Source organism: Caretta caretta, chromosome 12 (genome assembly GCF_965140235.1).
Source record: "Caretta caretta isolate rCarCar2 chromosome 12, rCarCar1.hap1, whole genome shotgun sequence".
NCBI classification, from domain to species: Eukaryota; Metazoa; Chordata; order Testudines; family Cheloniidae; genus Caretta; species Caretta caretta.
This window is the reverse complement of record NC_134217.1, coordinates 3,963,238-3,990,354: the sequence shown is the minus strand read 5'-3', so window position 1 is coordinate 3,990,354 and position 27,117 is coordinate 3,963,238. Positions and strand designations below refer to the sequence as shown.

Here is a 27,117-nt window from a genome sequence, read left to right as displayed (position 1 = left end):
ATGTTGACGTGGGGGAGATGCTGTGACGTTTTTGGCAATTTTTGCCAAGGGCTTGGGGCTTTTCCCCGGGCTGATTCAGCAGGTTCACTGGGTATTTGCCAAACAGTTCGGTTGGCCTGAAGCTGCATTTTTCAGAGGGGAAAAAAGTTTCAGATGAAAAAAATTTCCCCTGACTTTACCCACAACATCATCATATACATGCTCACCTCCCGGGATCCTAGCCCCGGGCAGTGAGCCAGGCACTGGACTGGCCTCATGCTGATGTCACAGTTAGCTCCCTTCACGGGGCCTGTAGCAGACATTCTAACCCAGGGCTGGGGGCTCATCAGTGCTTTGTTAGGCTAGAGAATGGGCTAGAGGGTTTAGTTTGGGTTTTTTTAATTGAGCTTTCGGCCCTTTCCTGCTTAGAAATAGTGGGGTGACAGGGTTAGCTTGGCCGGAGGAGCTGCTGGCTGTCCCTGGGGATATGCAGTGTGTGCGGGGAATCTCTCCCAAAACAGCCTCTCCAAAACGTTCCCGAGGCAGTGAGTGCAGTGGCTGGTGGCAAACACCAGTGGTTTTAAATCCTTCAACCATGAGCTCCTGGGGCTGAGGCTGTTTCAGTTGTGTGTATGTACAGCACCTTGCACCATGGCCTGATCCTAGACACCCCCACCCAGTGCTAATAACTAAAACTCGTTTTTCCCTCTCTCCCTCGTTTACACTAGCTCCGCAGTTGCCCGCGAGTCTTCCTGGCCAGACAGACTCTGAATTTCCAGTATAAAACCCAAGCAGAGCCCCTCCAACCCACAGCAGCAGAAAATGGCCCAAGCCCCCTTGCTTTCTTTTACTTTGCAGGGCACTAACAATCTCCCAGCTGGACTGTCGAACTGAGGTCTGCTGCGCTTTGGAGCCCTCCCATTCATCAGGGAGGCCCAGTTCTTACCCAAATATTCCCTGGGGCCCTGGCCACACACAGCTCTTTGCAGAGCGGTTCCTTGCCCATCTAGGACAGACATGGTACAGGACAGCAGCTTAGGGGGAAGGAGAGTGGACTGGGATGGCAGGCAGGAGGGGGAGCCCTGTCCCAGCGTAGGATGCCAGTGGGAAGTAGTAGGAGAGATGACTGCAGCTGGGAGCAGGGGACAGGCTGAGGAGGGCCCCTGGCTTTTGCTTTCACCACTCCCCATTTTTCTCCTCCTTTTGCCCCACGCCCAGGAGGGTGGCTCCCAGCCACTCACCCGGGACAGCCCCGCAGCTGGAGAAAGGGACATGAGCAGCAGGAGGGACAGACAGCTTTATTAGAACAGCCCCAGCTCTCAAACTGCGGGAAGAGTTTGTGTCACTGTCCTAGACAGAGCCCGGGCCGGAGCGCATGCTACACAGGGCGAAAGGGGAGAGGCATAGCTCAGTGGTTTGCGCATTGGCCTGCTAAACCCAGGGTTGTGAGTTCAATCCTTGAGGGGGCCATTTAGGGATCTGGGGCAAAAATTGGGGATTGGTCCTGCTTTGAGCAGGGGATTGGACTAGATACCTCCTGAGGTCCCTTCCAACCCTGATATTCTGTGATTGTATGAAAGAACAGGCCTGAACACTAGGCCTACGGGTGCTCAGAGCCCTGCTCTGCTAGGTTCGCGGGTTGGTACCGGAGCTAGACGGCTTCTTTAGTGCTGAGCCGTGGTGGCACTGACTGGCACAGCAAAGGGGCATGGGGCCGAGAATGCCGCGTGCTGCACCTGCCTGCCCGGGGAAGGCTGCCTCCTACAGCCAAGCTGCAGTGGGATGGCCCTGGCTAGCAACTGGACACCGAGTCCTAGACCAAGTAGCCACGTCTGCCTTCTTCGCAGGGCACGTCTCAGCTGTGATTCCTGGGGCCCCTGCACCCCCCTTGTACCTCGCAGCCCTGGCCAAGCACCGCTGGCTCTAGGTGGGACAGTCACCCTCTTGCTGTGCACCACTCAGCTCCCCAGCCCACGCCTGCCAGCGCGGACGCAGAGTCCACTAAGCCGGCCCTATTCCGTATCAGGGCCGCAGAGCTACGGACTGGGGGTAACCACTGGGGGGGCCCTGCTCCCTCTGGCACAGCCGGGAGAAGCGAGGGGCTCCCCACACTGATGTGCCATCACACCCCGGAGGAAGGGAGTGGGGACACGAAGCAGCTGCCCCGCCCCAGCGGTCACATGTGAGGGAGGGGCTATTTTACAGGAGCTCGGGGCTGTTCCATGGACAAGGGGCTAGGATGCACCCCAGAGACCCCCACCTGGCTCGACTGCGATGGCTCTGGTGGAGTCAGGCCCCCGGGGCAGCTGTGCGGGTTGATCTGGCCCCGCCACCCCCCTGCTCCGGCCTGGAAGGGCAGCCTGGGATGCGCTCTCTCCCTGAGTGCTCGGCAGGTCCTGGTGCCACCTCTGGGCCCCGGCCCTCAGGGAGGGGTGTCAGCGTGGCTGGGATGGGCGGAGCGCCCAGGGGGTCCTGTAGAGCAGTGGTCCTCAAAGGGGTGGTCCGCGGACTGGTGCTGGTCCGCGAGCCATCGGCTGCTGGTCTGTGCGCACGCTGGGAAAATAATTGCCGGTCCCCCCCATCAGATAGCTTGAGAAGCGCTGGGCTCTAGGACCTGGCAGAACAGTAGCAGCGGATTCTTTCTCTCATGCCGCACGCGGGCTGGAGGTGATGCTGCGCCCACAACTCAGCAGCAGGAAGTTGTGCAGGCTCAGGGCTCTGGCTGCCACAGGGAGATGTGCTTCTGAGCTGCAAAGGATCACAGCCAGCATTAGTGCTACCCAGCCAGGCTCGAGCACCGCAGCCCACTGCCAGCCAGGCAGGCCCCATAGGGAAAAAATCCCCAGAGCAATACAGGGTGATCCACCCCGGCAGGTCATAAGCACCAAAACACAGATCCTTACTAGGTGAGCCAGAGGGCTAACTCCATGAGCTAACAGCAATAGTAAGCTGTTATCCTTTGTGTGCACTAGCCACTAGAGGAGACACAATGCACACATTACCTCTAGATCGGGGATTCTCAAACTTCATTGCACCATGACTCCCGTCTGACAACAAAAATTACTCATGACCCCAGGAGGGGGGACCGAAGCCTGAGCCTGCCCGAGCCCTGCCGTGTCATGTGTGTGTGTGTGTGTGGGGGCAAAGCCCGAGCCCCACCACCCCAGGGGGAGGGGGGTTGTAGTGGGGTTGTCACCTACTCCTGCCTAAAAGGGCTTAAAACAGCCCTGGGAGAAGGCTGGGGCAGGGGAAAAGCTGGTTGGAGGAGCAGCCTCAGCTGGGGCCACGCCCCAGACAGACCCAGTGGGCCCTATAAAAGCCAGAGAAGCCAGGAGCTGAGAGGACTTTCCCTCTGGCTTGCTGAGGGAAAAGGGCCTGGCTGCCTGGAAGCTGAGAGAGGACCTGAGGTGGAGCAGGGCTGGGGGAAGGCCAGAGGAGCTGGGGAGCTTCGGCCTGGAAACCCCCCAGGCTGCAGGCCTAGTGGAAGACCAAATAGGTACTGGGGGCAGCCCAAGGGGTAGGCAGAGGCAGCAAGTCCAAACCCCTCTTGCCTGTGATGAATGGCGCTTACGCTGCAGTTGGCCTCAGGGAATGGGGGCTAGGTGATGACTGGCAGTGGCCAGAGACTGAGGTGAGGTTGGGGGTTCCCTGGGGAGGGGAGCCCCAGATCTGTGCAGGGTACTGCAGGTGGCAGCACCCTGGCGTGAAAGGGGGCACCGGGGTTGAGGAGGGACTCGGGGACCAGCGGCAAGCAGGACAGTGGCCTGCGGAGGGTGCTCTGGAGGCTGGAACACTAATTCCCTGGATGACCAGCAGGAGGTGCCAGAGGGGTGAGTCTTACACCGCTACAGGGGAAAAGCCAAAGCTCAAGGGCTGCAGCCCCAGGTAGGGGGTCTGTAACCTGTGCCCCGCTGCCCAGGACTGAAGCCCTCAAACTTTGGTCCCGAGCAGTGGGGCTCAGGCTTTGGCCCCGGGCCCCAGCAAGTCTAAGCCAGCCCTGGTGATCCCATTACAATGGGGTCCTGACCCACAGTTTGAGAACCTCTGCCCTAGATAAAATGGTAATTGGGGACTATGTAGCTAGCGCACACAGGGTATGTAATGGGGACTGACCGGGCAGGTGTGTGCCAGCCGGCACCCAGGCACACTCGCCCTCCTGGGAACCAGCCTTAGACCTGGGCAACGTGCATCAGTTCCCATGGCACAATTCAGATCCAGAAAAGGGTTGTTTTAAAACTTTGAAATGAATTGTTGGTGAATAAGGTGCTGGGCAGAGGCCCGGTGCCAGCCCCAGCAGGCCTGTTAACCAGACTGGGCACAGGAAGGGCAGCAGCCATGCAAACTACTTCCATGCTGCCTGGCCACCATGCCTCACCCTTATCTTGCAAGGACCAACTCTAAGGGTAAGAGACGGCTCATTCTCTGCTGAGACCACTAACCAGAGTGCAGCCCTTGGTTACCCAGGCCTGGAATAGGTGGGGGCTGCAGGTCAGGGATGAGGGGCATCAGCAGATCTGTGTGGGCTGGAAGCCCAGGACAGGGCCTGCGTGTTGGGATGGGGGGCATCGGTGGAGCTGTGTGTGGGGAGCCCACGGCTGGCATTGCACAGTCTGTGCTTTCGGGCAGAAGGGCATCGGCAGACCGGTCAGTGTGGGGAGCCCAGCACAGGAACTCCCAGGGCTGTTTTAATACTGTATGTTGGGACCGAGGGGCATTGGTGGAGCTGCAGGTCAGGGCTAAGGTGCGCTCACACAGCACCTGCCCTCGCTAGGCCTGCTGCCCTAGCACTAGCCAGCAGCTGGCCCAATGCCTGCATGCCCCTCTCGACACAGAGCAGGCATGAGGACTTCCCAGGTCACGGGGCCAGCAGAGAGGAGTGAAGCTGTGCCACTCACCAAACTGGCAGATGTAGCGGTTTCGGGTCTTGCAGCGCTGGTCATTCCAGTTGAAGGCGGCCGACGCTTGGAGCTCAACGCAGTTCCCAAACCTGAGACGCAGAGGAGAGCGGTCCCAGGGCTGGGAGGGGAGCAGGGGGTGCAGGAGTCCCAGAGCAGTGAGTACAGTGGTACCAGGCCCGGGAGGGGAGCAGGGGGTCCAAGAGTCCCAGGGCCAGTAGGGGAGTGTGACGTAGTGGGGATTGCCTGTTATGTTGTATGTGAATCTTCCTGTTTTGCATGAATGCTGCGTGTGCCTCAGTTTTGCTGTGTATTGCACCAATGTCTAGGCGGTGGGAATAAGGGGGTGTGACTTTTGCAGGGGTTGCTCCAGCTGCCTCCATGGATGCTCTGGCTGCCCCTTCGTAACCTGAGACCCAGGAGGAGGATGCGACCAGGTAACTCTTGGCCCTGGAAGTGAGACAAAGGCTGGAGGAGGAGCAATGGGCAGGGCAGGGGCCAGGTGGCTGGCCACCTCGGCTGGCTTGGGGCGCCGGGGGAGGGCCAGAGCCCTGGCTCTGGGCTCCCCTCCTCCAAGATGGACTTGGCTGAAAGTCACTGATTTCAGTGCTAACAAGTTCTGTCCTACGCTGTGTTCCTGTCGACTAATAAACCTTCTGTTTTACCGGCTGGCTGAGAATCCCGTCTGACTGCGGAGTTGGGGTGCAGGGCCCTCTGGCTTCCTCAGGAGCCCACCCGGGCGGACTCGCTACGGGAAGCACACGGTGGGGCAGGGGATGCTGAATACTCCGAGGTCAGACCCAGGAAGGCGGAAGCTGTGGAAGCTTCTGCCCTGGTGACAGTCTGCTCAGAGAGAGGAGGCTTCCCCCAGAGTCCTGCCTGGCTTCGTATGGAGCAGTTCCAGAGCAGCGCCCAGTGACTCTGTGACAACGAGCAGGGGTTGCAGGAGTCCCAGAGCAGAGGACAGAGGCCCAAGGCTCAGTAGGGGTGCACGCAGTGCAGGAGTCCCAGAGTGGCTCCAGGCCCGGGAGGGGAGTACGGGGTGGAGGAGTCCCAGAGCAGAGAGGAGAGCGGTCTCTGGCCTGGGAGCAACTGATAAAGTCGGGTATTTTCCTAGAGTTTTGCATGAATATTGTGTGGGTCTCAGTTTCTCCATGTGCTGCTTGTTTAACACGGTGGTGGGAGAGGGGTGGTTGTTACAGAGGAGCAGGTGTGACCTCGCCTAGCAGCCAGAACCCTGGACAACGGCCTGGAGATGGGGGACCCTAGCAACTGGTGACCTGGAGATGAGGAGGCCCACCCCAGCTTGGCAGGCAGCCGGGTCTGGCCAGTGGATGGACAAAAGGCTGAGGAGAGAGGGCCCCTGTGACCTGACCAGCCAGTTCCAGCCAGAGGGGGAACAAAGGACGGAGAAGAGAGGGCCCCAGTGACCTGTTTACCTGGGACGGGAGACAAAGGAGAGGGGAGGAGCTGTTGGGGGAGAAGATATAGGATGATCTGCTGGAAGGAGAGGGCTGCTGGACTGGGGAGAGAGAGAGCAGCTGAGCCCACCTGGATGCAGGATAGACTTAGATGTACTGTGCAGAAAGAGGCCAGGCCTGAGGCCTGGAGAGTTTCCTGTGCTGGGTTCAGATGCTCAATAAACCCTCCTGTTTTATGCTGGCTGAGAGTCACCCCAGTCTAGAGATCGGGGTTGCATTATTCCCTCTGGGTGTGAAGGCCCCAGGGGTCCACAGTGAGTGGACTCTCTGAGGAGGCCCATGGCGAAAGACAGGCGTGCTGGAGGCTCAGAGAGGTGAGGTTCCAGGAGATGGTTAACCCCTGAGAGAGCGTGGACCCCCAAGAAGGGCTGTCGCACTGAAGCGGGTTCCTCCCAGGGAACATAGGAAGCCGAGAGAGAGCACGAGTCATGTGAGTCCGTTATGGGGGTGCATGGGGTGCAGGAGATGTGAGTTTTAAAGAAGGGGGACAGCCCTAGGTTGGAGCGCCTCACAGCCAGGTTATGTCTACGTCTTGCAGATTCTTTCTGCATCACTTCTCCCCAGCCCTTCCTTGCCATTGCCAGTGCAACCTGCCATCCACGCTCACACCATCTCTGGTCTGGATCACTGCGACCTCCTTTCTCTGGCTCTGACCAATGCAATCTTCCCTGCTCAGATCCATTCCCAATGTGCTACAAAGATCCTTCTCTTAGCCTGGCGCTCGGCCCCTCTCATCGCATCCCTCCCCTAGCTCCCCCTTCTCTAGCACATCCGTCAACTGCTTGCCTTCACTCTCAGGGCCCCTCCCGGCCTGGCCCTCCCAGCCTGGCCCCTCCCGGCCTGGCCTCTCTCATTTGCTGTGGAGCTGTCCACGCTTGCCTCTGATCAGACTGCGACACCATCCTCCGTCGCCCACCTGTGACATTGTCAAACAAGCCCCTTTGTGCTTTCCCCAGGCTGCCCTGCCCCCTTGGGACGAGCTCCCTATACAAGGATGGTAAATCTGGGGGCAGGGACCGGCTATTTGTTCTGTGTTCGTACAGTGCTTGGCACACTGGGGTCTTGGGCCATGACTGGCGCTTCTAGGTGCTCCGGCACTACAGCTAATCAATACTGACGGGTGCCGCCGGTGGGCTCTGTGGTCTTCAGGCCTCGGGACCAAGCAGGAGCGGCATAACCATGGGTCTCCGTGCCCCTGCCCTCGTCACTTACCGCTGGCTGTCTGGCTGGCCGAACGCGAAGCTGGTGAAGGAGCACTGGGCGCCTGTGTCCCAGCGGAACAAATCCTTGGACGTTTTATAGGTCAGACCTAAATGAGAGAGCATGGGTGATGTCCTGGGGCTCCAGTCCACATGGGCAAAGCGGATGCCGTACACCACCACAGCGCGGGGCCTGAGTCTCATCACACAGGTCCTCATTGGCTGCATCTCAGCCGAGGAGCAGGGCTGGCCTTCCGTGTGAGTCAGTGGCCCCAGCAACTGCCGGGCCATGAACCGCAAGGGATCTGGGCCCCTGCTGCTGAGCTGTGTGTCATGAGCCTCATGCTGCTAGCAGCGATTCTCCATTAGCTCAGGTGACTTTGGAGCAGTGGGATCAGTTCTTTCCCTGTTGCCATCAGCAAGTTCTGAACTTGCCTGCATTGTGCAGCTGCACACGGGCTCCCCTGACTCAAACAGCTGGGGCCGCACGCTCAATGCCTCTTAGCGAGCGAAACACCTCGCTGTACGGGGCAGCCTCTGAGCTAGGTACCAATGCCCTGTGTCCAGCCCCTAGAGAGACGGGGCCCACCCCCCCCCAATCTCGAGCCCCGACACAGTCCAGTTCCCTCATGCTCAGAGGGCTCTGCACTGCGAATGCCCCACAGGCCAGCCCCCACAGAGGGCACATTGTGACAGCTGTAACTGGGTGGGGGTTCCCAGCCTCCTACCTGAGCCAAACTCCTGCAGCTGTCCCTGCTGCTCACACACCCTTTCCAATCCACCACCCCGCTTCCCACTGAGCCACCATCTCCCCAGGCAGTCAGCGAGTAACTTTGACACAGGCCCAAACAGCGAGGCAGCATAGTCTGGCCAGTGACTACAGGCTGAGGTGTCAAGATGTCCTGAGTTCTAATCCCGACTCCCGGTGTGACCCCTGGCAAGTCATGGCCCCGCTGTGCCTTGGTTTCCCCAGTTGTGAATCACAGATACCTCCCTCCTGGGAGGATGGGGAGGGTTAAAGCTCTGCGGAAGAACTAAGTATTATCAGAACAGCAGCACTTCCATTAGCAGCCTGAGGGAGAACGTTACCCTGCAGTACCCCATGAGCGGCCCTGCACCTAGGAAACAACAACAACCGAGTTCATTAATTGGTTCCTGTCTGCAGAGTACTTTGAAGATGACAAGCTCTGTGGAAATGCCAGGACTGTGATCCTGAAAGCAGGGCTGAATTTTACTGTAACCTAGGTGCTGCTCTACAATCAGAGTGAGGACCTTTTAAAGCTGGAATGATGGGACTCCAGCACAGAGCTCTGTGTCCGCCTCGCAACCCTGGGGCTGGCGGGGGAGCGCCAGGAGGACCTTACACTCTCTGCCGGCAGCACTAGAAGAGATTGCATCGTCCTCCGGGCTGGGACCCAGCCTGCAAGGTCTCTAGAGCCACGATTGCCTCCTCCTTGCCTCTGGAAAGTCCTGTACTGAGCCCTGGGGCTCCAGCTGTCCTTTGGCAGCAAAAACTGCAGTCACTCACCGATCCAGAAGTTCCGGGTCTCGAAATCCGGCTCTGTCACCTCATTGGTGGGTTCCAAATGTCCCAGGTAATAGGCCAGAATATCCTGCACTTTCTGATTTCTGATCTGGGCCAGCATGGCTCCTTTCTCCTGCAGGGGATCAGACCCAGACAGCCCAAATCAAGAAATCCATCCAGCCAGCACAACAGGCTAACCCTTCCCATCATCCACAGTTTAGTCCCTGCAACCCAGACGGGCCAGTCCCCCGTCTGTGCACTTCCCCCATCCCCACCAAGAAGTAGCCTAAATCCATTCCAGGCAGGCAGAGGAGTCCAGTTCCCTAGCGTCTTCTCTTCCACAGGAAACGAAGGGACTGAATGCTCCCACCAGCTGCGTGGGTGTGAAAACAATGGGGCCCATGGGAGCCCAGAGGCTTTGTTCTTGTGGAACGGACACTCGATTGAGCGACACTTGCTCTCCCAGCTGATCAGCACCCCTGTGGGCAGATTAACTCCCCGGGGCTCCGAGCCAGTGCAGTCAGTCTGTCGCCTGCACCAGGTGTGCACAAATCGCTCTGGACATTGGCCTCGGGGGTCAAAGCCAAGACCCAGCCTGCAAATGGAGAGGAAATTTCCAGCCACGTAAGAGGTGGCTTTCGGCTTCCAATACTGCGGCAGGAGCTGGCCTGGGCTGTTTGCTCCCAAACCCCTGCCATGGAAGAGGGCTCAGGCTGCGACATGTGGCATCCAAACAGGACTGGACGCTCCCCCTGGGGCGACTCGGGAGTGAAATCAGTGGAATGGCCCGAGGGGCGGGGGAAGGGCTGGCATGTGTGCTGCGGCCTGTCCCCTTGGTTCGCCAGGGTCGATGATCAGCTCTGAAATGCCAGGGGGCTCGTGACACCCAGACCTGCCTCCGGGGTGTGCTGTCCCCTCACAGAAAGCCATTAACAAGCCAGCTCAAGCTGGGCTCTTTTAGCTACAGTGCAGAGGCTGTTCCAGCCAGAGGCCCCTGGTTCAAGCCCTTGTGCCAGAACCCATGGGACTAGCAGCAGGGTCTACAGAACCTGGGCCGGCTGCCATGCCCACACCACTGCCAGGCCAGCCAGAGCCCAGTCCCAGAGCACCGCCGAGAGTAGGCACTGCAGGAAGTACCGCCCAAGTGACAGCACCCTGCAGCCTCTGATCGGCCCACGCGCACTGTGTAACCCGGGAGGGTGCCCCAGCAGGCCGTCTGGCCTGCTGTGACTCCAGACCCCATCTCGTTGCCTGCTCTCCAGTCTCTGACCCAGCTTCGCTCCGACCCTTGCTCTTACTGACCTTGGCGATTACTCCGATCCCTGCTTGCTGACTAGCGTCTCGTGACTGTCCTTAGCGTGCGGACACAGCCCAGCCGTGACCAGCAGGCCACACTGCCTGCACCCCAGTCTCTTTCATCCGCCCCGGGGCGTCGTGTAACATTTGCTCACAATTCGGCACTTCAGAAACCACAGTTTGTATTGTGCCCACCACGCGCTCGGCCCGTGCCATGCAGTGGTTCTGAGGAGCCGCTGGAGACCGCCCGGGGTCCCAAGTGAATCCAGATCCCTGCATTCCTTATAAAACGTGGGCCCTTGGGGACTGAAGAGACAACAAGGCTGGTGGGAAAGAGGGAAACCCCCTCCCGAGAGGGTTTTAGCACACGCTCCAGAGCTGTGCAGGTGAATCTCAGCCTGGATTTCGTTCCCCTGTCCCTAGACTGAAATATTATCAAATGTGGCTTCCTAAGCAATACACTGGCTCTGTGTGCATGAGTGAGTGAGGCTGCCCTCTACTGGACGCCCCACAGAAAAGGTAAGAGACCTACTACCCCTAGCAGCTCCGGAGCTCTCCTTTAGTTCAAGCAGTTGAAGCCTGTGTTTTGGGACTGGAAGGAGTAGGGTCTAGCCCTGGTTTCTGGCTCTCTCTGTGAACTGGGTCTGTTGACTGCAGCACAAGGGCTGATGGGGGTTACCTGGCATTTTATTTTGGCTTCATAATACGTGTCTGCCTCAGAGGAAATCATGAAGCAGTCCCCATCTATCCTCAGGTCGCAGGTATGGAAAGGGAACTGAACCTTCGCTGTGAGAGGAGAGAGAAGGAAGGATCAGTCCCTGCTTTAACCCCAGGGACTCTCTGCCTGCAGGAGAGGAAGCAGAGCCCTCTACACGCACCAGTCTAGTCACTCACCAGGCAGCCTCTCACCTGTAACTAGGGTTGCCAACCCTCCAGGATTGGCCTGCAGTCCCCAGGAATTACAGATTAATCTTTAATGAAAGATTATGTCATGTGATGAAACCTACAGGAACATGTCCAACCAAAATTGGCCACCCTCCCTGTAACTCTCCTCAGCCCAGCAACCCAGGGGTGCAGGGAATGGAACCTGAAGGATTAAGTTCATGCACTGCTCTGCTCTCCCCCAGGGTGTCACTGTTACACCAGGCATTACTCCGGCCCAGCAGTCTTTGCATCAGGCAGGTCAGCAACTCTTAAAGGAGCCCGCACTGGTATTCAGACGTTTGGGGGAAGTTTTTTCAGACTCCCCATAAGTGTGGCACCATTCAGCCCCCACCCTTGGGCAGCCAGGGGGGTTCATTTAACAGCAGCACGTATCCCCTGGACTATTTTGTTCAGTTCTGCCCTCACCCCAGTGCCACCTGCACAGAGGCCGGGGGTTCCCACAGGGCACTGCCCCAGTCTCGCTGGTTCCAAACATGCACTGAATGGCATCAAGATCTTCCGCCTCTGACCCAGCCAGCGATGGGCCAACTAGCCTGAGCAGATCCAGCCACAGCTGGGGAGCATCACATCTGCAACTTGGTCTCATTTCTAGCCAGCAGCTGGGACCGGGAAGGAGGCAGGAGGCGACACTGAGCAGCCGTCTCCAGAACTGGGAGGGATGGGCAGAAGAGCAACAGATTACAACCAACCAGCCCACCTTGTCATTTACACCTTTGCAAAGTGAGGGGCGAACCGGGCAACACCCTGCCCCCAAGGGCATTTAACACTCACCCACGCAGCCATGCAAACTGGGACACAAGGTGCTGACCAGGGCGATCGGGCCCCGGGAGGGGTCCAAGCCTGGCAGTGCATTGATGCCAACAAGAGAAGAGCAGCAAGGGCCCCATCCCTGGAGTAATTCTGTGCTCACCTGGCCACGCACTGGAGAGCACATGGCAATCCTGGGCTGCGCTCCCCCACCAGCACCAGCAGGCTCCAACCAGGCCTTCCCCATTCTAGCGTCTGTTATCCTCGTAACCCTAGCCACGTAGGGAACCCATTGGAACCCCTCTCGCCTGGGCCAGGGGGACTTCTGCCAGGATCCGTGTCTGGCCCTGGCAGCTCTTGGGGCAGGGGCTGATTATAAACAGCAGCTGAAAATGAGCTGGAATTTGGGGGCAAAACAATGGCTAAAGCTGTATGTACCCGATGCTGGATCTCGGCAGGCCCCCCACACCCTGCCAGCCCCGGACTCTGCCCGGCAGCCAGACACAGGGTGCAATGGACTGGGGTGCCCCTTGCTCAGCCTGGGATTAAAGAAATACAAAGAACCATGCAGGGGCACAACTGATGCCACGACAAAGCTTCCTGGAGTCTCGGGCCCCCAGGGAGCTTGGGACCCCCAGCAAAGGAGCGGAATGCTGAAAGCAGAGGCTGGGCTGAACTGCAGCTTCCTTTAATGACCAGCTTGTGAAACAGGGTCAGCAACCACCTCTGAGGCCCCATGAGCGGACTGTGCCCAGCCGGGAATGGCCTCTGGGCGCAGCCTGGGAGGAGAGGAGCCAAGCTGGCTTCCTGTGCCTGTTGGCAGGGAGTGTGGGGCTGCACTGGGCTGGGACTGCAGCTGTCCCTTTCCGGAGGCCGTAGGGGGAACCATCCACCCCCTGCAGAAGCTGAACTCACTGCCGCACTCTGCTCCGCCGTAGCCGATGTCACAGAGGCAGGAACATTCCTCCGCCCTGAACCTCCCGTGGAGACACTGGATGCTGCACTTCACTGCAAGAAATCCAGGCAGTTAGTCTGCATCCTGGCCTGGCGCCGGCTCGCCAGTCCCTGCCAGCCTCCCAGTGGAGCGAACACAAGCTCTTAAACACCTCGGCAAGCCCCACAGACACATAACTGCAGGGCTCTGCAACGCACACAGGTGCATTATACTGACACCGCATGGGACACACGCCCTGAATGGGTCACGCACGTCTGCACACACACACACACACATTGTATGGGACACACAAGCAGACACTGCATGGTGGGGGGGACGGACACACACACCTCCTGCATGGGTTACATGCGCACACACATTTCATGGGGGACACACACACTGCATGAGCCATGTGCACACTCATACATACAGACACACATGCACCCTGCATGGGCCATGCACACACACACACTGCAAGGGGGACACGCACACACACACTGCATGGGCCATGCACACACACACAGCACTATGGAGGCAGTGGTAGCCACTCCATAGTCAAGGCTGAGCCTGGACTTCCATCCCAAGCCATATTTCCATCCTTTGTGCCCACCGTGGATGGGAGCTGAGCTGATGGGTTTGCACATTGGGAAGCTTCAAACAGGGCCTGGGTGGGATTTTCTGTGGGAATTTGGGAGCTGCTGGGATCTAGGCGTATATTTGCTGTGCATTCCTATGTTCCCCAGTGCAGATGCTATATTGGCCCTCATGTGGCCAGCAGTGGTGGGTCCCTGGGACCCAGCCCTCATGCTCAGATGCAGCCACTGGCATGGGGCGGTGTCACGTCCCAAGCCATTCCAGGGGAGGGTTATTTAGGACTTGTCACCCACGTGCCGGGAGCCGCAGAGGGTAGATCTACTCTGCAAGACAAGACCCAGAGCCGCGAGTCCCAAGCCTGGGTCAGCTGACTCAGGTTTGCAGGGCTCAGGCTGCAGGGCTAATAGCAGTATAGACATGTGACGAAGTTGGGGATTTTTGTACTGTTTTACGTTAATAGTGTGCGCGCACCTCAGTTTCCCTGTGTGCTGCATGTTTAATGAGGTGGTGGGAGAGGGGTTGTTGTTACAGGGGACCGGGTGTGACCTCGTCTAGCAACCGGGACCCCTGGGCAACGGCCTGGAGATGGGGTACCCTAGCAACTGGTGACCTGGTGACCAAGAGGTTCATCCCAGCTTGGGCCATAGGAGGACAAAGGGCTGAGGAGAGAGGACCCTTGTGACCTGTTTACCTGGGATGGGAGACAAAGGAGAGGGGAGGAGCTGTTGGGGGAGATGATATTGGACAATCCGCTGGAAGGAGAAGGCTGCTGGACTGGGGAGAGAGAGCAGCTGAGCCCACTTGGATGCAGGGGAGACTTAGATGTACTGTGCGGAATGAGGCCAGGCCAGAGGCCCTGAGAGTTTCCTATGCTGGGTTCAGAGGCTCAGTAAACCCTCCTGTTTTACGCTGGCTGAGAGTCACTCCAGTCTAGATATTGGGGTTGCATTATTCCCTCTGTGTGCGGAGGCTCCGGGGGTCCAGAGTGAGTGGACTCCCTGAGGGAGCCCACAGCGAGAGACAGACGTGCTGAGGGCTCAGAGAGGTGTGGTTCCAGGAGATGGAGGGGCCTACGGCTTAACCCCTGAGAAGGGCAGTCGCAGTGAAGGGGATTCCTCCTAGGGACCGTACAGAGCCGAGAGAGAGCACGAGTCCTGGGAGTCCATGACAGGACGTGCCTGCCTGGGCTGGAGCCTGGACTCATTTGGGGAGGGTCTTGGAGCCCGGGCTCCAGCCTGCGTGGAACAGCTACACTGCTGTTTTATCCCCCGCAGCCCAATCAGCTGTCCCAGGCTTTGAGACTTGCTGCCGTGGGTTTTGTACTGCTGCAGAGACTTATCCAGGGAGCAGGAAGGGACTGGGCTAGATAAGCCAGTTCCACGATCCCTGGGACGCCTCGGGCCTGATTGCTACTGTTCTCAAGGCTCCCTGCAGAAACCCTCAGGATGAGAAAACCTGGGCGATGTCCCAGGGTGACTGGCCCCTTTAAGAGGGAGCTGGTAAACCTGTGACTAACTGGCCAGCTGCCTCCCAGTTGGGCTAGAGAGAAGAGGCCATAGCAAGGAGAAACTGAGGCAGCTGGTTGGCCGGGAAGGACGGGGGCAGAAGCAGCAGAGAGATGCCGGAGGGAGGAAGCAGCAGGAGAGCAGTAACTGTACGATGAGTGCTGGGAAGGCCGGTGAGGTCTGGCTCGAGCTGGGAGCCTGGCCCAGGTGCAGGAAAGCTTGTGCAGTGGCCCCTATGAACAAGTGGAGGCTCCAGCTTGATGTGGGTAAGCCGGACCCAGAAGCCAGGGGCTGCCTCTGCAGAGAGGTGCCCAGGAGCAGGGTTAGGGCTCACCGGCAGGGAGACTGGGCAGTAGGACGCTCCAGGGAGCCTCTCCCAGGAACACTGACATGGGGCTGGAGGAGAGACGTGGGGCTTGGAGCTCTTGGGTGGGGCCCTGGAATAGGAGCTAAGGAACTGGGGCAGGGGGCTCGTGACTGTTGGGTGGTGACCTTGGACAGCAACCCTTGAACGGGAGTGAAGGCTGCTGCGTGGTAACCCTGGTCGGCGCTGGGGTTGGGGAGGGCCTGTCTGTACCACGAGGGATCTGTGGACTGGCTCTGTATATGAATTAAAGGGGCTCAGTTTGCTGCTGAGAGACACAATATTTCTTTGCACGGCTGGATGAAGGGGAAACTGAGGCAGGCCCCTCCGTCATGCTGCAGCTTGCTGCTGGAGGGTGCTCAAGGGGCCACCTGACACAAGGGGAAGAGGTGAGACTGTAGCGGGTTCTTGGGCTAGCAAAGGGTGAGGAGGCTAATTAGGCTTTTGGGTACAGGGGAGTGGGGCAGGAGTGTCTCCTTTCACCACATCAGGCTGCTCCGCTGGCCCCACGCAGGGGTTCCCTGCCCCACTCTCCCTGCAACACGGAAATAAGCCCTACAAGGATGTTGCTGCAGTTCTCAAGGCAAAGCCAATGTTAGCTACCCCCTGATACTTCTCAGGGGATGGTAAACTTAGAAAGAAAACCAGTGGGAAGGAGCAAACTGCACAGATAGGGCAGGCAAAAGCCTGTAACTGCCCCTGGAGAGACACCAGCCTCTGAGTTCCCGTGCTGCTCATCCCATCCCTGCCACTGCATCCTGAAAATGCTTCTGCTGTGCAGCCCCACGCAGCCCCCGGGCGCCAGCCCCACAGCACTCCGCATACAAGCCTGTGATGCAACACAATGACCATGCAATGCAGGCGTCTCACCGTGGGTGCGGATGGCAAGAGGCATCCCTGTGCACCCTGCACACACCCATGCCAGCCGGCTGTCTCACCTTGGCAGTACCGGCCTGTGTACCCTGGCAGGCAGTCACAGTGGCAGCTGCTCATGTTCAACCGCCCATCGTTCCTGCAGCTCATTCGACAGGGGTTCCTGGGGACCTCTGATCAAACAAAAGGCACAAGGCGGCTGTAAGATGGCAGGTGCCCAGCTGTGCCAGCCAGTGCCCAGGGCCCCACTGTGCCAGCAGGGCAGGGTGACTAGCATAACCTAAGTTAAGTGAAGGAGCAGGGCAGGGGGAGAACTGGCACTCACCACACAGTCCTCCGCTGTGATCCCACGACTTGAAGCATCCGGAGCATCCTGAGGTGCAGAGCGAACACCAGGCTCCTTTCTTGTAAGGGATGATCATCTTCCCATTCATCTCCCAGTTCCCCCTGGGGGCGGAACAGACAGGCATGGAGCCGCAGGGCCAGGGGCCCCAGCGACTGTCACAGGTAGGCCCCGGGGCGCTCTGCCTTTCCAGCCCCACCCAGGGACCATGTGGGTTATCCCCAGGCAGCTGGCCCTATGATATGCAAGAGCCCACATTGCAGCTGGAGGTTCGGCCACAACTTCCCACCTCCTCTGCTTCACCACTGGAGCTGGGCGACCAGCCTGTGAGCTGCAACCGGCCCCTAATGCTTAACAGAAGGGAGTATAGCATCTTCTGCCCAGGCAAGGCCGGCCAGCTGATTAGCCCCACCACTTTCTGCTCCCAAGCCCCACCTACCTTAATTATAAGCCACACCCACCATCCTCTTCCCAGGGGCCAAGTTTTATCTTCTTTCATTGTAAGCCCCACCCACCTTCTACTTCTGTAGGACCAAGCTCCGCCTACTATTATAAGCCCCACCCACTTTCTACTTCCATTGACAGACCCACCCACCTCTTTCATTGTAAACCCCACCCATCTTTTACTTCCCTGGGGCCAAGGTCCTCCCGCTTCCTGGTGCAAAAGTTGCAGATCTCTCTAGACATCCAGATAGACTTATGAGTAGTGCTGGAGAAGAGCCGGCGGTCGTGGTACATGTAGGTACCAATGACATGGGAAAGATAGGAGAGAGGTCCTGGAGGCCAATTTTTGACTTCTAGGTAAGAGATTAAAGTCCAGGACCTTCATGGTAGCATTCTCTGAGATGTTCCCAGTTCCACACGCTGAGACAGTTAGAGAGGCAGAACTGCAGAGTCTCAATGCGTGGATGAGACGATGGTGTAGGGAGGAAGGGTTTAGATTTATTAGGAACTGGGGAAACTTTTGGGAAAGGGGCAGCCTATACAGGAAGGATGGGCTCCATCTAAACCAAAATGGAACCAGATTGCTGGCACTTAACATTAAAAAGGTCATAGAACAGTTTTAAAACTAAGCGCTGGGGGAAAGTCGACAGGTGTGGAGGAGCATGTGGTTCGGTTAGAAACATCCCTTAGGGGAGGATCTACTAATGGAGATTCTCTATGTCCTAGTAAGGAGGAGAGGATGGAAGATGATAAAATACAGGTAGGATGTGATGAGAAAGTCAAATGAAAAAAAATCCCATTCAATTACATCATGTAATGGCAGACAGCTAAAAAGAGACACTTTTAAAAGTGCTTATATACCAATGCTAGAAGTCTAAATAATAAGATGGGTGCACTAGAGTGCCTCGTATTAAATGAGGATATTGATATAATAGGCATCACAGAAACTTGGTGGAATGAGGATAATCAATGGCACACAGTAATATCAGGGTACAAAATATATCGGAAGGACAGAACAGGTCATGCTGGTGGGGGAGTGGCACTAGATGTGAAAGAAAGCTTAGAATCAAATGAAGTAAAAATCTTAAATGAACCAAACTGTACCACAGAATCTCTATGGATAGTAATTCCATGCTCTAATAATAAGAATATAGAGGGAGGGATAGATATTACTGACCCTGACCAGGATGGTGATAGCGACTGGGAAATGCTCAGGGAGATTAGAGAGGCTATTAACATAAAAAACTCAATAATAATAATAATTAATAATGGGGGATTTCAACTATCCCCATACTGACTGGGTACATGTCACCTGAAGGTGGGATGCAGAGATAAAAGTTTCTTGATACCTTAAATGACAGCTTCTTGGAGCAGCTAGTTCTGGAACCCACAAGGAGAGAGGCAATTCTTGATTTAGTCCTAAGTGGAGCACAGGATCGGGTCTAAGAGGTGAATAAAGCTGGATTCCTTGGTAATAGTGACCATAATATAATTAAATGTGACATCCCTGTGGTGGGGAAAACACCACAGTGGCCCAACACTGTAGCATTTAATTTCAGAAAGGGGAACTACACAAAAGTGAGGAGGTTAGTGAAACAGAAATTAAAAGGAAAGGAGTACTTGTGGCACCTTAGAGACTAACCAATTTGTTTGAGCATAAGCTTTCGTGAGCTACAGCTCACTTCATCGGATGCATCCACTGAAGTGAGCTGTAGCTCACGAAAGCTTATGCTCAGATAAATTGGTTAGTCTCTAAGGTGCCACAAGTCCTCCTTTTCTTTTTGTGAATACAGACTAACAGGGCTGCTACTCTGAAACCAGAAAATAAAAGGTACAGCGCCAAAAGTGAAATCCCTGCAAGCTGCATGGAAACCTTTTAAAGACACCATAATAGAGGCTCAACTTAAATGTATACTCCAAATTTAAACACACAGTAAGAGAACCAAAAAAGTGCCACTGTGGCTAAACAACAAAGTAAAAGAAGCAGTCAGAGGCAAAAAGGCATCCTTTAAAAAGTGGAAGTTAAACTAAATCAGGAAACGCAAGACCCCAGGTGTCACTTACAAGGAGGTCACCAACCTGCTGGGGGAATATCTCCGTAAGTGGGGGAAGGGCACAGGGACATGCAGAGGAGATGTACCACCTGGTGGGGTTGGAGCAGCTGTAGGACATCTGCCCTCCAGACCTTAAGATGTGGTTAGTGAACCAGAAGCCTAAAGATCTGTGCAGTGCAGGTGCACTGGCGGATGAGTTTGTGGACAGCAGATTGGGGGGAGGAGGGAGACCCCCATCGGGGACTAAGAAGGGGAGTCACCCAGAGACTTCTCAAAGGTGGGACTCCAGGAAGCCCAACTCAGGGGTGCCCATGAAGGCTGGAGCAGGCCGACCCCCCTTGTGGGATTTGCAGGACCTGAAATGTAATCACTGTGACCAAAAAGGACACAAGGTGCCGCAATGCCTGAAGATGAAGGAAATGTTGGCCAAGCCTGGAAGTGTCAACTGCGTGGTAGCCCACCCAGAGGGGGCACCATAGTTCAGGGGGCCGCAGTCGACATGGCAGGGCCAGTGGGAGGGGACCACTAGGCCAGGCCAGCAGGAGAAGTTGGGGCTCCAGTTTCAGGGCGCCTGTTCTCAATCCATCAGGTGAGTGTGGGACAGGCCCCGGGGGACAATTGCCACATCATCCCCATTGAGGTGGGGGGAAGGAGTGTCCAGGGGTTCTGGGACACGGGCCCAGAGGTGACACTGGCCCGGCCAGAGGTGGTGGACCCAGACCAGGGAGGTAAATAGTGGTGTCCCCCAGGGGTCTGTACTGGGAACAGTCCTATTCAACTTATTCATAAATTATCTGGAAAACAGGGAGGTGGCAAAATTTGCAGATGATACAAAACTACTCAAGATAGTTAAGTCCCAGGCAGACTGCGAAGAGCTACAAAAGGATCTCACAAAACTGGGTGACTGGGCAACAAAATGTCAGATGAAATTAAATGTTGATAAATGCAAAGTGATGCACATTGGAAAACATAATCCCAACTATACGTACAAAATGATGGGGTCTACATTAGCTGTTCCCACTCAAGAGAGAGATCTTGGAGTCACTGTGGGTAGTTCTCTGAAAACATCCACTCAATGTGCAGCGGCAGCCAGAAAAGCGAACAGAATGTTGGGAATCATTAAGAAAGGGATAGATAATAAGGCAGAAAATATCATATTGCCTTTATATAAACCCATGGTACGCCCACACTGTGCAGTGTGAATACTGTGTGCAGATGTGGTCGCTCCATCTCAAAAAAGATATATTGGAATTGGAAAAGGTGCAGAGAAGGGCAACAAAAATGATGAGGGGTATGGAACGGCTGCCGTATGAGGAGCGATTAATAAGACTGGGACTATTCAGCTTGGAAAAGAGACGACTAAGGGGGGATATGATAGAGGTCTATAAAATCATGACTGGTGTGGAGAAAGTGAATAGGGAAGTGTTATTTACTTCTTCTCATAACACAAGAACTAGGGGTCACCCAATGAAATTAATAGGCAGTGGGTTGAAAACAAACAAAAGGAGGTATTTTTTTCACACAACGCACAGTCAGTCTGTGGAACTCTTTGACAGAGGATGTTATGAAGGCCAAGACTATAACAAGGTTAAAAAAAAACCTAGATAAGTTCATGGAGGATGGATCCATCAATGGCTATTAGCCAGGATAGGCAGGGATGGTGTCCCTAGCCTCTGTTTGCCAGAAGCTGGGAATGGGCGATGCGAGATGGATCACTTGATGATTACCTGTTCTGTTCATTCCCTCTGGGGCACCTGGCATTGCCCACCGTCAGCAGACAGGAGTCTGGCTGTTCTGATGTTCCATTATAAACCCCGTCTACGGTCCACTGCCATGCTGCAAAGCCCTGCCTACTGCCATTATAAGCCCCACCCACCAAGTTTCTATGGCGTTCATATGGCCTGCGGCCCGGGGTGGGGTGGACGACGTGGGGCGGGGGTGGGGGCTGTGGTGTGGGCTCACTGGGGGTGCTGAGGGAGATGAGGGGGGTGAGCACGTGGCCTAGGTGCCTGCCTGGCGGGAAGGGTGGCAGGCCCCGCCCAGGCTGCCCGTGTGCACGCCGAGAGGCCTTACCCCGGGGAGTAGGCGCAGACGAAAGCCTCTCTCCTCTCCTGGCCCTCGATGCAGGCATGCTTCCCACAGCCCAGCCTGCTGGAGGTGGCCCAGACCAGCTGCAAGAGAGACACGGTGCAGGCCTGAGGTTGCCTGCCCAGCCTGTGCCCGCCGTGACGAGGGTCACCCCTCCCCAGGGCTGCAGGCACAGTGCCAGCTGTGTGGGGGTTGGCAATTGGCTTTGTTAAGTTGCCAGCTGTTGCAGGGTGGCTGTAGGGCTGGTGATCGCTGCCCACCAGGTCACATTGCGAAGGGCTGGGAAAGGCCTATGGGGAGATTTCCCCCCCACACACACACCCCCGCCACTATTAAACTGGCAGGCCAAGGAGTCTCAGCCCAGCGCTCTGCAGGGAGCCCAGACCGCCAGTGTGAACAATCCTCTCGGGACGGGATGGGGGATAATTGGTGCCTGTGTAAGACGAAGCCCTGAATATGGGGCCCTCTGGTCACACTAGCGGCATCCCATGGCCTGGCTGGATCCACCCCAGCCACGGCTTGTTCCACAGAGCTCCCCTCCCTTAGGGTTGCCAGGGATTGTCTTGGAGTCTCCGGGAATTAAAGAGTAATCTTTAATTAAAGACGATGTCATGTGATGAAATCTCCAGGAATTCGTCCAACCAAAGTTGGCAACCCTACCTCCCTTCCCTCCCCTGGCCTGGGAAAGCCCTACCCACGCCCTGGCTGAGGAGGGGTAGGGCATCCCCAGGTATGGCCCAGCCTCCCCCCAGGCCCTGCAGCTCTGGGCCCAGCCATCCCACACCAGCAGTCCCATCCCCAGCTGCTTGCCGGAGGGTCGATTCCCTCCCCCTGCCTGCCTCAGGGACGATGTGGGCATACACGGGGTCCAGGCCTCCCACAGGGCCTCGCCCACATGGGCAGGGCTGGAGGCCTCTTTGTCAGGCCCAGCATTACCAGCGCCACCTGTCTCTGAGCAGCCAGGCCCTTCAGGCCCTGCTGGCTTTCCCTGTGACAGAGGACAGCAGGCGGTGATGGTTACTAGACAATGACAAACACAGATAGGTGCATTTTCATGGCCCTGGCAGCCATGGGGCCGGATCCTGGGCAGCGATGAATCCCTGCGGCCAGCAGTGGCTCGCCACACACAGCTCTGCCAGCGTGCCTCCATCCTGACCTGCAGGCCGCCTGCTCCTCCAGCCCCGGGCTACCTGGAGCGGCCCAGTGGCACCCAGTCACGTGGTGGAGGTTCTGATATACACACAGGGAACTGTTCTCACTGTACCAAACTCTGCGGTCCTGTGGGGCGTTTGCTGGTGCCCGGCGCCCGGGGAGGAGACAGAGCTGGGCCCCTCGCGGGCTTACCTGGGTGTAGTGGCTGCAGGTGGCGTTCTCCATGCACTGTGCTGCTTGATAGTTGTAGCTCTGTCCCTCGCTGAACCACAGCTCCACCACGGCGGCAAAGCTGGCCACGCCGGCAGGGAGCAGCTGGGCATTCCAGCCCACATGCTGGGCGTGGTGCGGAGGGTGGGGCGGGGCCCCTGCCAGGCAGCTGGCTGCTCGCTCCTGGGCCAGCTGGGCCAGCTTCTCGCTCCACTCCTGTCAGCGTGGAAAGTGAGGGTTAGCATGCAGAGCCTCCGGGGGCGCCAGGGCCTGGCCAGCACGGTCGCCGTGGGGGCCTCGGGTGCTGGGTCCATTTTAATAACTGGTGAAAGGAGATGGCCCAGATCTCTGCCCCGCTCCCACCACCACTTGGACCTCGGATCTGCTGCACTGGCAGGAGAGCCCAGGCTCTTGCTGATCAGATCCGGGGGGAGGCAAAACCAGATGAGTGCGGCCACGTTTACAGAAGTGGGCACTGGTATGTGGGGCCCAGCTTGAAAGACCTGCATCTCCCGCTGGCTGCACAGGGGGGTGCCCCCGGCTGGCTGTGAGTGGGAGCGCCCCCCCCAGCTGGCTGCAAAGGGGGAGCACTGCTGGCTGGCTGCGAAAGGGAGCTGCAGGTTCATATCCCCTCTGCAGACCACACCCTCAGTGGCGCAGGCCATGCTCCTTTCCAAACCGCTTGCCTCAGTCCATGCCACAAGGGGCGCCGCGTGCCCCATCTCCCTCTGCTGCAGCAGGCAGCACAGAGCAGTGTGGCTCTTCAACACCGAGGTCGGGCCCTTGCCCACCTGAGACTGCCCGCGGTAGCCACTGAGCAGCAGGTTCTCCCGCTGGCTTCGGGCTCGCCAGCACCGCTGTGCCCCTGCAACTGCCGATGGCTCTGAGCAGGAGCTCAGGGCCAGAGCTCAGCAGGTGCCAGGCAGCTGAGATCCAACTGGGGCCTGCTGAGGATCTGACCCTCTGTGCCCAGGCAATGGGCAGGGGACACAGCAGGGCCAGGATGTGCACATGGTGGCTTTCCAGGGGCTGTTGTGGGCAGTGGGGCAGGGACAGCGTCTAGCCCTGGCATCAGTGAGTTCAATGTCCAACCCCTCAAAGTGGGCTGGATCCGGCGGCCCCTGCCTGCGTGGGAGGAGGAGGATGGCACACAGGGGTGGGAGGAAGACCAGGCAGTTGTTTGTTCCCAGGCAGAAAAACATCTTGTTCCAGACGGTTAAAATTGCAATTTCCATGGCTCTCAGGGCAGCCGAAGGGAGGAGGAAATGACAGAGCCTCTCACAGGCCAGGAGCCAAGCGCCGTACATGGGAGCTGCGGTGAGTCACCCTCCCGCACCACTGCCAGCAGAGATGCCAGGCTCCCAGCCCCGGGACGGGGAATGGCACATGGGGAGCCTGTGGGACCCTTCCACCTGACCCTGGGGGGTAGGGGGTGGGTTAAAAGGCTCTGCTGGGAAACGCTCCCGCTCCTCAGCCCCAGAGCTGGGCGTGGGCGGGGGGCTTGATAGAACACCCTCGAGGTCAAGGGTGGCAAGCAGGAGAGTTCTTCAGGGATGGATGGCAGGGCAGTAGTAGCACGCTGGAGTTAACTGCGCCTGCTCAGTTCAGTCCTGGCCCTTTGAACCCCCTGCGGGCACAGTGCTAGTCAGTGGAGGTTGCCATGCAGAGCTACAGGAGTTTTAAAGGGCTAGCCGTGGACTAAATCCTGGGGAACCGCCATATTCTTCGCCCCTCTCCTCAGCGCTGGGAAGGCATGGCTCCCTGACACTCTTGCTTTTCCCTTTTCCATTTACCGAAAGCTCATCCTTGCCCGCTGCCCTGGCCCGTGTGCTCCTAATGCGGAAGGAGAGCCCAATGCTGCTGCCCCCAACAACTTCCTAGCAACTCTGCCGATGTCTGGGGGTTAGCTGAAAGCTCCAGCCCCTGGAGTCAGGGACTATACTGAGACTCTTGCTTTGCGTTAAAAAAACTATGTTTCCAGCCCAGCTGGCTGTGGGGAAAAGCTGGAAAACAGGAGGTGGGTGACCACAAGCGTCTCCAACACCAGACAGCAAAGAAACAGAACCTACCAGTTATTGCTTTTTAAAAAATCACTTGCCTTTTAAGCCAATTTCATGATTTTTTGAGGTTAGACTCCTGAGTCTGGAAAGCTAGGGGCTGGCAATGCTAAGAATCACCCAGATGTGCGTTAGCTTCCTGGTTTGTGCATCCTAGATGACAGCGGATTTGGGTTCAGCATCCCCCCGGGCACAGCCAGAAGGGGAAGCAGCCCAGATGCTTGTTTTGGTAGGTCCCACAAAAATGGTGGCAATTTTCATTTCTTAGCAACAGCTCGGTTAAATGACCATTAGCAAACAGCCAAGCTATCCACTGGTTTGCTCCTGCCAGTGTTGAGAGTAATGGCAAAACTCCCAGCTATTGCCATGCAAATAGGATCAGGCTGAACAAAGCCACCTATTAAACCTGCCTGGCTCCTGCTAGCTTGTCACTGAGCCATGAGACGCCACCGTGCATCCTTAAAGGGACCTCACCACTCCTGCCTGGGGCCCCTTGCTGTCCTGTTCTACATGAAAGATGGACCCACCCATGCCCCATGTGCACAGACTGAGCGGAGTGGCCTGTGCGACATTTGAAACAGGCCATGGTTGCCTCCGGGTGCCCTGCGAATTTATGCAGAGCCATTCAGGATGACAAGGCCTGCTCTGGAAGCCCAGGAGCAGCAGCCAGTGGGTCTGGCGGCGAAGCGAGCTGTGGGGAAAATCTGCTGGCGCGCCAGGCGGAGAGGGGACCACCCGGGCTGGAGTGATGGCCTGTTTCCTCCCTAGACCCATGTGGAGAACTGGGGGAGTTTATTATCCTTGAAGAAACCAGCTGTAAAGCACCCCCACCCACTCACCACTCAAACTTCCCCTCCCCGCTGCCTGAGTTAAACCAACTCCATTAATTATTGCTAACAAGGTGTCAGGCTGGGAGGACAAGGAGATTAATGACCTTTTGTTCCAGAGCGCTGACCTGGCCTGCCCAGCTGTGCCCGTCCCAGTGCCTGCAGCCCCCACGCACTCCCTGCCCATTGCCCACTCCCCCCTGGCTGCCCCAAGCAGCACCCTGGCGGAGGAGCAGGGAGAGGTCAGGAATAGGGGGCTGGAGCCAGATTTCAGCCTCCCCAGAGGTTGGGTGTTCAGAGATAGGGCTTGCTTGGACCCATCGTAGACCTAGGGACGGATTTACAAGCACTCAGCACTTAGCATCCTGGGCTCGTGAAAATCTGTCCCTTAGTGACCCATGGCACCATTCAGACCCAGCCCCGCCAGGTCTCTGAGCCCCCTCCAGATAAAACCACAGGCACTAGGTTCGGGCTCCTCTGCTCTCGGAAGTCGCTCAGTGCCTCCGGGCAAAGGGCAGTGCTGGGACGCCGGCGAGGGGCCAAACCACCCTGCGGGCGCAGGGGGATGGAATATTTGGCGCTGGTGAGGCCTGCAGGGGGATGGAATATTTGCTTCTCCGTAAGGACAAATCACCTGCCAGGCTGTGCTGGTGGCTGGGGGTGGCTGCCACTGCCTTGCCCCATTTTTGGGGGGTGAGACAATTCTGAGAATCAAGGTAAAGAGGAGGCTGGGAGTCCCCTGCTTGGGTCTGTCTCCCCCGCTAGACCCTGCACTGCTGGCCAGACAGTGCTACTCCCTCGCACTGGCAGGCTCAGTCCAGGCGCAGCCCTGCCCACGCATCACCGCCCCCTCTACCTGCCACCCCCTGCAGCATGCCTGGGGGGAGGAGAATGGGGGGCCAGTCTTGCCGCTAGGGGGCCCAGGAACTTCCACCCGGTAAGAGCTCTCCTCCCTCGTGGAGGGGTCTGCATTTAAAGATCGCCCCATGCCAGACAGAGACGGGCCAGAGCTAACCCCAGCGCCAGGCGGTGCAGCCGGTGGAGTCTGGAATCCAGATCTGCCCATCCTGCAATGCTGGAGCAACCAGGATCTGGAGTCATCCTGTGTGACTGAGTCCCACTGCTCCCCCAGCCCAGTAGGATACAGACCAGAGCAGGGACGCACCTGCCCCTTCCTTGGTTCAGACCCTCTGCCACTCACAGCAGCCCACCTGGCTTGGGCTCGTGACCAGGATAGAGCTGCCTGGCGTGCTGCAGCCACAGTGACTGGATCCAGAGTCCTTCCCCGCCTCAGCCAGGGCCTTGTGGGCTCGCCCTTTCTCTGCTGGTTCCCTCCCGCTGGCGGGGCGGGGCGGGGCGGGGCGCTATCGCCCGGGCCAGGAAGGCTTGTGGTGCAGTGGGTAAGAGCCTTGGTGTGGGCCTGTGGCTCGACCTACGGGGAACCTTAGGCCGTGCATGCAGAACGGCCTTTTACCACCATTCAGAGCCAGCCAAGCTCCGTCAGCCCCCGGCACTTCTGGCCCCCGGTGCAGACAGGACCAAGTCCCGGGACCAGGCTGAAGCACCCCTGGGCTTTGGAAACGGGACCAGCTCTAGTTTGATATG

The 27,117-nt window shown here is 57.5% G+C and overlaps 1 protein-coding gene across 2 annotated transcripts in view; it reads right to left on the bottom strand.

The window, feature by feature from the left end:
• Positions 1 to 1,257: 1,257 nt before the first annotated feature.
• CLEC18C (C-type lectin domain family 18 member C) overlaps positions 1,258 to 27,117 on the bottom strand; it is a 30,449-nt gene continuing 4,589 nt past the window's right edge. The window contains exons 3-12 of one of the 2 annotated variants that reach the window (XM_048816852.2): positions 22,611 to 22,844; positions 21,252 to 21,349; positions 16,663 to 16,784; positions 16,403 to 16,510; positions 12,983 to 13,075; positions 11,055 to 11,161; positions 9,083 to 9,212; positions 7,568 to 7,664; positions 4,875 to 4,966; positions 1,258 to 2,727 (exon numbers count right to left, since the gene is read on the bottom strand). In XM_048816852.2, the coding sequence (XP_048672809.2) occupies positions 2,690 to 2,727; positions 4,875 to 4,966; positions 7,568 to 7,664; positions 9,083 to 9,212; positions 11,055 to 11,161; positions 12,983 to 13,075; positions 16,403 to 16,510; positions 16,663 to 16,784; positions 21,252 to 21,349; positions 22,611 to 22,844 (1,119 nt within the window). In that variant the 3' untranslated portion in view covers positions 1,258 to 2,689. The remainder of the gene's footprint in view (positions 2,728 to 4,874; positions 4,967 to 7,567; positions 7,665 to 9,082; positions 9,213 to 11,054; positions 11,162 to 12,982; positions 13,076 to 16,402; positions 16,511 to 16,662; positions 16,785 to 21,251; positions 21,350 to 22,610; positions 22,845 to 27,117) is intronic. The other variant, XM_048816853.2, reaches the window with a different exon arrangement.